Raw genomic sequence first — 13827 nt, 5'->3', positions numbered from 1 at the left:
ACTGCTACAATGAATATTGGAGTGCAGATATCTCTTCAAGATCCTGTTTTTATTTTTTCTGGGTGTATGCCTAGAAGTGGAATTTCTGGATCATATAGCGGTTATGTTTTTAATTTTGTGAGGAACCTCCATACTGTTTTCCATGGTGGCTGTACCAATTTGCATTCCTACAGTGCATAAGAGTTCCCTTTCTCTACATCTTCACCAAATTGTTATCCCCTGGTTTTTTTGTTTGTTTGTTTGTTTATTATTTTTTTGATGATATTCTATCAGGTGTGAGGTGATAATATCATTTTGGTTTTGATTAGCATTTCCCTGGTCATTGGTGATGTCGAGCAACTTTATATGTCTTTGGAAAAATATTTATTAAGTTCCTCTGATCAGTTTTTAATTAGATTGTTTGTTATTTTGTGCTATTGAGTTGTATGAATTGCCATTATTTTTATTGCGATTTTCACACATATGTATTACTTTTTACTTTCTAGAGAGAGCAATTAAAGACAAAACCCCTATGTGAAGGTCTTGTGTGGTGACTTTGGACAGCAGTGAGGAAGGGGGCCCACAGGAGACTGTGGAACTGTCTGGCCTGGTTTAGGGGAGAGGACTTTGGGGACAGAGTTGTGGAGGCAGCTACTTTAGGGCAGTTAGATCCTAGGTGGAGCTGTGACAAAGCTTGGGACACCTGTTACTCACTGGTGAACTTGTGCAGAACTCCTACTTGGTTTGTTTTTGTTTTATCTGAGAGAGAGAGAGAGAGAATGAAGGGTTGGGGTGGGGGACAGAGGGAGAGGGAAAGAGAGAATCTCAAACAGATTCCCTTCTGAGCACAGAAGCCCCAGAGTGGGGCTTGATCTCCCCATCCTGAGATCAGGACCTGAGCTAAAACCTAAAGTTTGTCTCTTAACCATGTAATTCAGGCACCCCAGAACTCCTACTTGTAAAGGAATCTGTTAAACAAGCAGAGGTGTGGAGGTGAGGGGAAGCCCCAGAAGAAGAGTGTGGTGACCAAAACTGTCCCCAACTGTCTCCATGGGTTGGGAGTTTCACCTTTTCATCTCCTGAGGGACTAGCTGATGCCCATCTCCCACTGTCCTCTAGGGGCACTGTGATTCCCCCCAAAACGCGCAGAGCCAACTTGTGCAGTTCCTTTACTTAGTTGAGCCAAGAAAGAAAGGTTGGTGGCAGTCTTCCAAACATATTTAACCAAGATACAAGCTAGTAAAAAGAATTCAAAATTTTTGTACAGACACATATTTGGCACAAATGCTGTTATTTTATTTCTATAGTTAATGTACTTATTATTTATCCTACCCACTACCTGACCTCAAAAGGAGTTGGAATGTTTTACAACTAAAGAGAGATGCTATAGGAACATCAAAATAAAGAAAAAGAACAAGGCTCATGAATTGAATATCATGACAGAGGTGGGGGAATTCAGTTAGACCTAAGTATAAAAAAACAAAAACAAAAGAGAACAGAACAAACAAGCACCCTCGGAGCCTTCGTGGAAGCAAGGCAAAAGGGAAATTGTCCATTAGATGATAACATAAAATTGACCAGTTTGTCAAGAGAATATCAGTTCTTTAAACAACAACAACAAAGTCACCAAAGTCTAGCCACAGGTGGTTAGATCACATTGTTTACCAGGAACATAGACACCAGCTCTTTTTCTGATCTCTCTTGGTCCCTTGGATTTATCTGAAGCATTTCCACCCTCTGCTGGTAAGTCTGGTCCTACTCTTCCATGAAGGCTATATTCTTGGCTGCTTTGGAGCTGTCACTTTCTGAGCAACCATGGGGCTTCTGGTGGTACTTTCTTTATATCATTGATCACCTCCTACCACATAGCATCTCTTCTTATTTCAAAGCTGTGCCTCTCACTGGACCAGTGAATACATTCTCCAAGCACCCTGCTGAGGGATGCTAGAGGTTCCAGTTTATCAGCAGAGCAGAGATGATTAGCATTCCTTACGCCTAATGAGGGATCACATCCTTCCTAGCTTAGATCATCAACTTTCCCACTGGAGCCAGGGACTCTCAACTCTTTTCTTGGGTGCACCACTCAGAGAGGTGACCTTAGAGAAGGGAGTTCCTCGAAGTGTAAAGCATACCTGAATGTGTTGAAGTTATTTGTACAATTTCATGAGGGTGATTACATATATATGAACACATTTTTCTGTTAAAAGTGTCCACAGTCTTAATGATACTCTCCAATGGACTCATAACTCCAAAAAAAGTTAAGGATCATTATTGTAGAATTCTATCGCTGTATAGAATGTATTTTTTTTAATTTTTTTATTTTTTCAGCATAACAGTATTCATTATTTTTGCACCACACCCAGTGCTCCATGCAATCCGTGCCCTCTACAATACCCACCACCTGGTGCCCCCAACCCCCCACCCCCCACCCCTTCAAAATTCTCAGATCGTTTTTCAGAGTCCATAGTCTCTCATTGTTCACCTCCCCTTCCAATTTCCCTCAACTCCCTTCTCCTCTCCATCTCCCCTTGTCCTCCATGCTATTTGTTATGCTCCACAAATAAATGAAACCATATGATAATTGACTCTCTCTGCTTGACTTATTTCACTCAGCATAATCTCTTCCAGTCCCATCCATGTTGCTACAAAACTTGGGTATTCATCCTTTCTTTTTTTCTTTTTTCTTTTTTTTTTTTTTTACAGCTTTATAAACATATATTTTTATCCCCAGGGGTACAGGTCTGCGAATCGCCAGGTTTACACACTTCACAGCACTCACCCTAGCACATACCCTCCCCAATATCCATAACCCCACCCCCCTCTCCCAACCCCCTCCCCCCATCAACCCTCAGTTTGTTTTGTGAGATTAAGAGTCACTTATGGTTTGTCTCCCTCCCAATCCCATCTTGTTTCATTTACTCTTCTCCTACCCCCTCAACCCCCTATGTTGCATCTCCTCTCCCTCATATCAGGGAGATCATATGATAGTTGTCTTTCTCCGATTGACTTATTTCGCTAAGCATGATACCCTCTAGTTCCATCCACGTCGTCGCAAATGACAAGATTTCATTTCTTTTGATGGCTGCATAGTATTCCATTGTGTATATATACCACATCTTCTTTATCCATTCGTCTGTAGATGGACATCTAGGTTCTTTCCATAGTTTGGCTATTGTAGACATTGCTGCTATAAACATTCGGGTGCACGTGCCCCTTCGGATCACTACGTTTGTATCTTTAGGGTAAATACCCAGCAGTGCAATTGCAGGGTCATAGGGTAGTTCTATTTTCAACATTTTGAGGAACCTCCATACTGTTTTCCAGAGTGGTTGCACCAGCTTGCATTCCCACCAACAGTGTAGGAGGGTTCCCCTTTCTCCGCATCCTCGCCAGCATCTGTCATTTCCTGACTTGTTAATTTTAGCCATTCTGACTGGTGTGAGGTGATATCTCATGGTGGTTTTGATTTGTATTTCCCTGGTGCCGAGTGATATGGAGCACTTTTTCATGTGTCTGTTGGCCATCTGGATGTCTTCTTTGCAGAAATGTCTGTTCATGTCCTCTGCCCATTTCTTGATTGGATTATTTGTTCTTTGGGTGTTGAGTTTGCTAAGTTCTTTATAGATTTTGGACACTAGCCCTTTATCTGATATGTCATTTGCAAATAACTCCAAAAAAAGTTAAGGATCATTATTGTAGAATTCTATCACTGTATATGTGTAATGTTGTAAGACTTTCATTGTGAAATCACTTGCACATAAGGAGGATGGTCTTCTTTTGCCTTGACCTTAGGGCTATATCTTCTATACCCACTGCTCAGGATAAGGCTAGGATAAAGGATAGGGATAAGGATAAAACTTAACTAAAGTTAAGTTTTCGACCCTTCCAAAACTAAAACCCATTCGTATCTCTAACCCTTTTTTCTGACATTTTTTTCTGTTGCCAAATCATAATGAAACTACAATTAATACATCTACAGTGCTTTCTGGTTTATAAACTACATCCAGATACATCACCTAATATGATCGCCACAATAATACTGGAAGGTAAAGCATTCAAGTTTCCATTTTACAGATGAGAAACCTCAGACACTGAGAGATTTGGTGGCTTATTCAAGGTTTTGCTAAAATTTGTTTGTTCTGGGTCCATTCTGGAATCTGAGTTCTGTGATATGTTTACAGCCTAGTCAATCTTCCAAGGACCACAATGAGATTGGAAAAGCTGGACTTTCAACATAGTTGAAACCATCCCAAACTACTAATACTTCTTCCTGTTGGTTTAGCTTTCTTGACTGAATGCTCTGAAATGTGATCTCAGCCCCTTGGTACACACATCATAAATTACTGCTCACCATATATATTATAGTGATTCACTAGGGGATAGTTCACGTTATTAGCATGTACAACACATATTAAGCCTTGGATACATAGACTAATGCCCTGATCACAGAGTTAGCTACAATAACAAATATAATAGTGGGGGTTGGGAGGTGTGATGGTGGTAATGGGAGCTTTTCTTTATCCGAGACAGACTTCAGTTGCTTTAGACCACTTGCCCAAAAAAGATTTGACTCTTAATCCATCAAAAAGTGCTTACCCTGATCTACTCCCACAGGAGGCCTATGTGACTCAGCAGGATAAAATCCGTCTGGTGGGGGAGTTGGTGACCATCATGGGGGCTGTGATCATCTTGCTCCTAGAGGTGAGGTACCATCAAGGTCCAAGCTGAGGCCATCCATCTGGGGTCCCAGATTGAGCAGCAGTCCACATTGTCCTTTTGTTTTACTGGCCTCTTCCTAGATCCCAGACATCTTTAGGGTTGGTGCTTCTCGATATTTTGGACAGACTATCCTCGGGGGACCATTCCATGTCATCATGTAAGTGTCCCTTCCTTTCGGTCTCCCGCCTTCCCTTGCCAGAATTGTTCCAGGTCTCCCATTTACTCTCTGGGACCTAGAGCTCAGTTGACTCTCACCTTCAGGGATTTCTCTCCAGCGGGCTCGTATGTGTGTTTTGGGTATAAGGACTAAGCCTACGGGGGTACTACCCCAAGTTTTCACCATGCTAGAGGGGACCAAGAATTTTTCCTCTCTCACTCATTGTTCTCTGTCCCCCGCCCCCAGCATTATCTATGCCTGCATGGTGCTGGTGACCATGGTGATGCGGCTTTTCAACATGAATGGAGAGATGGTGCCCATGTCCATTGCCCTGGTGCTGGGCTGGTGCAGTGTTATGTACTTCGCTCGAGGATTCCAGATGCTTGGTCCCTTCAGCATCATGATCCAGAAGGTCAGTGCTTTCCCCAAAGCTTCCTCTGGCTTCAGCCATAGGACATTTCTAGACAGAGGGAGGAAGTCAGAGCAAACAGGAAAGCAAAATACTGCTCTGAGTGAATCTGGTGGAGCTAGGAGGCCTTCAGTCTAGCAGGATGGCTGCAGAGAGACAGGTGGAGAAGGGCCACTCCACCTTCCCTTCCCTTCCGTTTCCTGTAGATGATTTTTGGAGACCTCATGCGTTTCTGCTGGCTAATGGCTGTGGTTATTCTGGGATTTGCCTCAGGTAAGAGCACTCTCCCCTCTTCTACTAGGTCATGGAGTCCAGTTCTTCAGAAAGTTGGCTCACTCTTGCTCAGTTCTCATTTGTACTCTGTTTTGATCATCCCCCCCACCCCGGTAGAAACTGACTAAAAAAGTACACTCATATCCATAGGATCAGGGTCACTCAGGTTGGCTTAGAAGGGAAACCATGTGCTCTGACCAATAACATTCATGTTGACTAACTGCTCTGCAAGATCTTTAAAGAAGAGATAGAAGAAAAGCTTTGGAGAGAAAGGGCCATTAAACAGGAAAGACTGGCCAGTTGCGGATCTCAGAAAACTATGTGGGCAAACAGAGACAGCGCAATATTCAACTCCTCTATGTTTATACTTCAGAAGAAGAAACAAAGAATTCAGTAACACAAAACATACTTTTTTCTTCCTATGTGTGATCGAAGCTGAGAGAAGAAGAAAGAATTCAAGGAGGAGGTGCCAAAAGAGATTCTAGAAAGTTTGAGAATGAGGGAGGAAAACAGAAGAAAAATAGTTGTAAAGAGAGTTTGAGGAAACAATGAGCTAGGTCTCAGTCTCAGCCCAAGCCACTGGTGGGGGGAGAGGGGGAGCATCAGGGTAGAGAGAGGAGCATAGTCAGAAAATAACAGCCAGTGTCTGTTGGTTGAGGGAGGTGAGGGAGGGTGAGCGTGGTGAACAAGTAGGAGAAAGTTCTTAGGGAAAGGTGCTAAGAGGATGGAAGAGCAGTAAGATTGGCAACTCAAATCCAGTCTCTAACATCTACAACTAAACATCTATAAGACTTGTCTTATAGGATGTCCTAGGCAGTATTTGAAGACAGCCCCCCCCAATTCTAAAAGACCATGGCTTTTAGTACAAAGGGCACTATTCTTATCCTAAGAATTCCCATTTAACAGGGATTTCCACCAAATAGTAGACTAAAAAAATACCCCAAGATCTGAGCTAGGAATGGGTAAAACTGTGGTAGTCTGCCTATTTGGAGTACTCCTTCTGTATTCCTTCTCCCTCACTCTCCACCCCATCTGCACACTTCATAAATTACTGCTCACAACATGTGTGTGTAGTTACATAGTATGCATATGTTGCATATAGTATATGGTATCATGACTTGGTGACTACAGAACGAGGCCATGATGATGGAGTAGCTTTCTGTAGATGTCCTATACCCAGAATCTCCTAAACCATCTCTTCTCAGTTGTTGTACTTGCTTTTTGATGCTTTGTCATAGACCCTATTTCCATTCTTGAGATCCTTTAGTTTATATTTCAGTTCCCCATACAGACAGGAGTCTTTTAAAGGTTCTAATACCGTAGTACAGGATGTGCAGTATTATCCAGCAGGCTACACACTGAGCAGGGAAACCTTCTCCATGAGGGTCCAAGATCACCCAGGGAATCTACATGATGACATGGAATGGTCCCCCGAGGATAGTATGTCCAAAATATCGATGGATGGTTATTTAAAGGTCACTGAGATTTTTTTTTATAGGTGTTTTTCTTTTAGTCATTTCATATATTAATTCTTTGAAATTGTTGGAGATTCCAGGCATTCTTGTAACCAATCATCTTTTAAATATTCTATTTTCTAAGATGTGAAAAGCAGTTAGGTGACTTATTTTGTGTGTATGTAGTAAGTCATCTAACTGCTTTTTACTACATAGATATATATATTTATAATACATGCACATAGTTTATATACTCATTTTGCTAAATGACTGAGTATTACCATGGTCCAGAGTGATGAACTTGGTCATCTGACATCTCAGGGTTTGCCAGATCCACATGTAGAATATGACTTACATGTATACAGTCACATATGTACATTTATGGGCTTATCTGTATGTCTGCAAGTGTGTAAGTATGTGGAGATATGACTAGGCCCATACTTATTGTGATAACTCCTTGTTTCCCCACCTCCATGCCCACTTCCTGGGCGGAGCAGCGTTCTATGTCATTTTCCAGACAGAGGACCCAGCCAATCTGGGGCAATTCTATGACTATCCCATGGCACTGTTCAGCACCTTTGAGCTTTTCCTCACCGTCATTGATGGGCCTGCCAACTACGAAGTGAACTTGCCCTTCATGTTTGGCATTGTCTACTTTGCCTTCACCATCATCGCCACACTGCTTATGCTCAACCTATTCATCGCCATGATGGGTGACACACACTGGCGGGTGGCCCATGAGCGGGACGAGCTCTGGAGGGCCCAGGTGAGTTTATTAGTGTTAGTCTTACTAGGGGAAGAGTATGGAGAGAAAAATCAAAGTGGGATATGTTATGATAGATGACTCTTAGGAGAGTCACAGAATAATCCAGTGGGGTTATCACCTCCACAAAGATATATTTGGTAGAGGAAGAGACAAAAGGAGGGTAAAATAGTATGATAGGAGTAGGTTCAATATCCCAGAGCTGAAGTATTGGTCACAGGGGGAAAGTAGGTCTAATAGTCAACTTTGGGGCTAGTAAGAACTAGAAAATGTCTTATTCTTATATATTCTAGTTTTTAATTTTTTAAGTTTAGTTATTTTTTAAAGTTCTTTTTTTTAATTTTTAAGCAATCTCTATACCCAACTTGGGGCTTAAACTCACAACCCTGAGATTAAGATTTGCATCTCATGCTTTACTGATTGAGCCAGCCAGATGCTCCTATATATTCTAGTTTTTAATTTGGACCTTATCTTCTATTTTTCTCCCTGTTTCTCTATGATTTTTTCTTTATATCATTGAGGATAATACAATTTTAGAGTTGGAAGTATCTTTAGTGGTCCTCTGGTTGAGCTTCTAGCCAGAGATAAATTATTCATTGGTAAAAAGGTCATTTAATATATTCTTTACTGCTGATTAGGATCTTATTATCACATGGTTTTGGATAATGGTTGGGAGGAGGAGAGGTCTAGTCTTATTTCAAAAGTCTTTGTTACTAGAAATGTTCATGTTGCATTGAGCTTAAACCTATCTTTCTACAGTTCCATTCTTTGGGCCCAGCCTTTTCTTCTCATACAACACAGAACATATTTTTCTGTATGAACATCATTCAGACATTTGAATAAAACCATCATTTATCCCCTCAGACTTTCCATTCATTTAATAATAATTACTTAGAGCCTGTTATATGTTGGGAAATGTCTAGGAGCTGGGGACACCAGCATGAACACAGATATCATCTGTGTCTTCATGGAGCCTACAGTCTGGTTCCAAAGATGGCCATTAGACGATGGACTTCCTGGAAGCCTGTACAATTACAGTAGTAAAAGTGTCACAGAGAAGTAGAAGATACTAAGAACAGGATGCAACAGAGCAGTCTGATGGGAAAGTTAGGAAATGCTTTCCTGATGGAGTAGCATTTAAGACGAGCCCCTAAACCTGGGTAAGAATTAACCAGTTAAGAAGAATGAGAGAAAGAGATGAAGGTTAGGGGTTGTATCATTCAGGACTCTTGGCTATAGGGACAGAAAACCAAACTCAAATAGACTTGAAAAAAAAAAAGGCATTGGGGGAGGCTGTGTTGGTCCTCATAACTGGAAAGTTTCAAGTACTAAACCAGCTCTAGGTGTATCTGGCCAGAGCTGTATCTCCATTTCCCACATGACATTAGTTTCTATGTTCTGCTCTCCTATCCAGACTCTCCTAAGTCACTCTCTCCCATCATGTTGGTGAGATGTCTTCTAGAAGCTCTAAACTCCCAAAGGAATGAGTAGATGTTCTGCACTGCACAATTCCAAGGGCCCCTTTCCTGTAGTAATCTGTGTGCTTCCTGATGCTATACAATATGTAACCCCTCAGAGAGCATCTTTCCCATGAGAATCCAGTGTAAGCTCCATCTCACTGCAACTTAGTTCCATCCGGTCTAAGTTCCATAAGCACATCCCTGAATTTGAGATTAAGGCCAAGGACTGGTGAGTGGTGATGGTGGTGCTGGAGTTTAGGGGAGAATAGACTAATTAACCAGGCCTGTGTGTAGTCCAGTCTACCCTAACTGATGGACAGAGTGGTAAAGGGGCAATGCTCTAAGAGAAAGGGGTTCTGTTACCAGAACAAGGGGCTGACTTATGGCACCACAGGACACATAAATGTCCTTTTCAAGATAAAGAAGGAGAAGAGTGCTATAGGGAAAGGGAACAAATGATTAAAATTCCTGAGGTTGTAGGAAACTTGGTGCGACTAAGAAAATCAAGTGGAAGAACATGACATGGGGAATTGGGCTATTTTAATGATTGCTGGTGCCTTCAACTAACCAAAATCATGGTCCTTTCAAAACTAGAGTGGTTCTGATAGGATTGGAGGAATGCAGTATAAAAAGGGGTCATGCCTTTCCTTGCTTTGGACACTATAAATGGAACCTCAAATTGAGCCAGGTGTTTTAGCAAATATACAATTTGCCCTTATCAAGATCATGATCAACTAGAAATCTTGTATCTTTGTTATGCAACTTAATTAGTGAAGCCCCTTTGCCATTTTCCTGTAGTTATACAGATACTTTGGTCTTTTTTTTTTTTTTAAAGATTTTATTTATTTATTTGACAGAGAGAGATCACAAGTAGGCAGAGAGGCAGGCAGAGAGAGAGAGAGGAAGAAGCAGGCTCCCTGCAGAGCAGAGAGCCCAATGCGGGGCTCGATCCCAGGACTCTGGGATCATGACCTGAGCCGAAGGCAGAGGCTTAACCCACTGAGCGCCCCAGGCGCCCCAGATACTTTGGTCTTAAACATAAATGTGTAGGACCTTATATTTGGTTCTCTTAAATTTCACATTTTTGATTTTTGACCAGCATTCCAATCTGATGAAATCATTTTTATATTGCTTCTGTCACCTCACATATTATATATCCCTCCCAGTTTTGTGTCACAGGCATATTTGATAAGCTTGTCTTCTATGTTTCATCTAAGTAATTAATGAGGGCTGGTCAAAGGACAGAATATGTGATATGCCACTGGAATTTTCCCTGCCAAGTTTACAGTCATTAACCCACTCTTTTTCTTTGTAGGATATGGGTATATAATTTGCTGTAAATTCCCTGAACGTTAGCAGCATTGTTTCATCTCTACCATCATAGAGATTCTATTTAATCATTTCATTTAAATCAAGATAGCTAGTCTATGGCTTTCCTATGAAAAAGCAAATGAAATTAGTTTGGAGTGGCTCATTTTCTATGAATGTGAATAGTAATATAAGGGTCATGGTTTTATTGAAAATGCCCATAAAATATTCTCTCTCTCCTTTTATGATGGATGATGAGTAAAGCATGTAGCATGATGCCTGGCACAGGCTAGGGCATGGCTAAATGACTGCCATCTCTCCAATCTCTGGTATCCTCATCTGACAGGTTCTTCTTTGGTACCTATGTCAGTGGCCTCCAGTGTCCCGTGAAACATCATGACTCTTTCTGAGTTTCCTCTACCTCTTACTCCTCCCAGGTGGTGGCTACCACGGTGATGCTGGAGAGGAAGCTGCCTCGGTTCCTGTGGCCTCGCTCTGGGATTTGCGGGTACCAGTATGGGCTGGGAGACCGCTGGTTCCTGCGGTGAGTGACAGTGTATATATGTAAAGTGCCAACAAGTGTGAGGCCGTGGGAATAAGGTGACCAGTTCCATATTTATCACACATCTTTTCATTACTGAGATCCCCAATTGGACCAAAAGGAGATGTCATCACTCTATAAAGTGAGACTGCATTAGCCTGTTTAGGGGAAGTGGGTGGAGCTGATGAGGAGGGTGACAAGACCATTAATAGCTGATGCCAGGTTGTGAGTACATCAGGGCAGTAACGTGTGTGTGGCTGTGTATGTGTCCATGCTCAGATGTGGGCATGGGCTACCCAACTCGTTCTATTTTGTTCCTACCTGACCCCCATTTCTAGTATATTCTTGCCTTGAAGCTAACCTTCTCCATATTCGACCTTCAGCTCCTGACCATGGTTCTTCCCACGCTCTCCTTTTTCTCTTTCATGTTCCCTACTAAACACACACACACACACACACACACACACACACACACACACACGTCCCACTACTTTCCAAATCCTGACTGCTTACCTCTTTGGTCTCTATCCCACTTTACCCTCCATTCTACAGTACTTCCATTCATTTGATCCTGGGACTCTCGTCCTTTCCTTCCCCGTCCTCTTGGTCCTGTTTCCTCTGTGCATTCTTTCTACCTCTCTTTCTCGTCACAGTCCTTTTCTCTTCACCTCAACTGAGTCCCTTCCCTTTGCCCTCCTCAGAGTTGAGAACCACCACGATCAAAATCCTTTGCGAGTACTTCGCTACGTGGAAGCTTTCAAGGGCTCAGACAAGGAGGATGGACAAGAGCAGCTTACTGAGAAACAGCCCTCTGTTTCGGCGACTGAAAGTGGGACCCTAGCCAGAGCCTCTCTGGCACCACCCACCCCCTCCCTGTCCCGGACCACATCTCACAGCAGCAGCCACCGGGGCTGGGAGATCCTTCGTCGCAACACCCTGGGACATGTGAATCTTGGGCTGGACCTTGGTGAGGGGGATGGAGAGGACAATATCTATCATTTATGATGAGGATCCTTATTACTGTTGGCCTGACAAACGGGTGGGCCTAGTTGGGGACAGTGCCTAATTTTCATGCCTGTTAATCATGGGGAGGAGGTGAACAGAATAATTCTTAAAAGTCCATATCTCACCCTTCACATCAGCATTTCTGGAGATAGGCAATGGGCATCTGTTGCCTCACATACCTCCTGGGTTCTTAGAAGTTCCATATCTTGAGAAAAAAGGTATCTCTTCAAGCAAAGTTGGATTTGGCTGTCAAAGATATGAGGTAGGGATGCTAGACTAACATGTGGATCATCTTTCTTTCTGCCTCATGCAGGGCCTAGAATGTAGTAAGCTGTGAAGCCTGCCTGATTCCACAAGCTTACCATAGGAAGAGCCAGGCTTGGCACTGAGGTTGTGGCCCCTCCCTTTTTCTTATATCCCTTTAGGACTTTCTCTTTACCTAGCAACCAAACCCCATCTAGAAAATTGCAAGGCGAAATGTCCTTTTTCTTGTCTTATTTTTAATAATGTTATTGTGGGAAGATACACATAACATAAAATTTACTATTTTAACCACTTTCAGGGATACAATTCAGTGGCACTAAGTCCACTTACACTGTTGTATCACCATTGCAGGATGATTTCATCATCCCAAACTGGAATTCTTATATTCCTTAAACATGAACTCCCCACCATCCCCTCTGCACAGCCCCTGATAATCAATATTCTACTTTGTGTCTATGAATTTGCCTACTCTAGGTACCTCATGGAAGTAGAATCACACATTATTAGTCCTACTGTGCCTGGTTTATTTCACTTAGCATAATATTTTCAAGATTCATCCCTGTTGTAGCATCAGAATTTTGTTCCTTTTAAAGGCCAAATAATATTTCATTGTATGGATAGACCACATTTTATTTATTCATGCATCCACTGGTGGACATTCAGGTTGTTTCCACCTTCTGGCTATTGTGAGTAATACTGCTACGCGCATTGGTGTATAATTCTCTTCAAGTCCTTGCTTGCAGTTCCTTTGGGTATATTGCTAGATGTGGAATTGCTGGATCTTATGGTAATTATAATTTAATTTTTTGAGGAATTGCCACACTGTTTGTTGTTTTTCTTTTTCCTTCTTTCCCTCCTCCTCCTCCCCCCAAACCGTTCTTCTTCTTCTCCTTCTCCTCCTTCTCTGTCCCTTCCCCCTCCTCCTCCTCCCCTTTCCTTCCCCCCTCCTCCTTTCCTCCTCCTCCCTTTTCCCTCTCCTCCTGCTCCCCCTCCTCCTCCTTTCTTCCTTCTTCTTCTGTCCTCCTCCTCCTCCTTCTCCTCCTCCTTCTTCTTCTTTTTGTAGCCATCCTAGTGGCTATGAACTGGTATCTCATTGTGGTTATGATTTGTATTTCCCCAGTGACTAAAGACAATGAACATCTTTTCATAAGCTTTTTGGCCCTTTCTATATTTATTTTTTGAGAAATATCTATTCAAGTCCTTCATCTATGTTTGAATTGTGTTGGTTTTTTGTTGTTTTTGATTGTCTTACCCTTGCTTTTTGAGGCTCCCAGTCCAAAGTGTTTGTATCTTCTTTGTGTGCAGGTGTATGTTTAAGTAAGTGTGGTAAATTATGCCTTTCTGTGCTTGAACATCTCAATCATTTCTTTTATGGGACCGTACCCAGTCTGTCCCTCAGGTGGCTCATTAGAAGCTAATCACCCTTGTGCACGGAGGTAGCAGGATCCTGGCTACGTTTCCTGTATCAGCCATCCTCCACCCCCACCTCCCTCTG

General features: G+C 42.3%; 1 protein-coding gene across 4 annotated transcripts in view; it reads left to right on the top strand.

Moving 5' to 3' along the window:
* Positions 1-12879, top strand: part of TRPV5 (transient receptor potential cation channel subfamily V member 5) — a 29246-nt gene extending 16367 nt beyond the window's left edge. For 2 of the 4 annotated variants that reach the window (XM_047694882.1, XM_047694881.1), the window contains 7 exons: positions 4594-4680; positions 4779-4855; positions 5102-5267; positions 5471-5537; positions 7489-7757; positions 10960-11066; positions 11765-12879. In XM_047694882.1, coding sequence (XP_047550838.1) covers positions 4594-4680; positions 4779-4855; positions 5102-5267; positions 5471-5537; positions 7489-7757; positions 10960-11066; positions 11765-12068 — 1077 coding nt within the window. In that variant the 3' untranslated portion in view covers positions 12069-12879. The remainder of the gene's footprint in view (positions 1-4593; positions 4681-4778; positions 4856-5101; positions 5268-5470; positions 5538-7488; positions 7758-10959; positions 11067-11764) is intronic. The other 2 variants (XM_047694884.1, XM_047694883.1) reach the window with 2 other exon arrangements.
* The last annotated feature ends 948 nt before the right edge of the window (positions 12880-13827 follow it).

This window comes from Lutra lutra, chromosome 11 (assembly GCF_902655055.1).
Source record: "Lutra lutra chromosome 11, mLutLut1.2, whole genome shotgun sequence".
NCBI lineage: Eukaryota > Metazoa > Chordata > Mammalia > Carnivora > Mustelidae > Lutra > Lutra lutra.
This window is presented reverse-complemented; position numbering and strand designations above follow the sequence as displayed.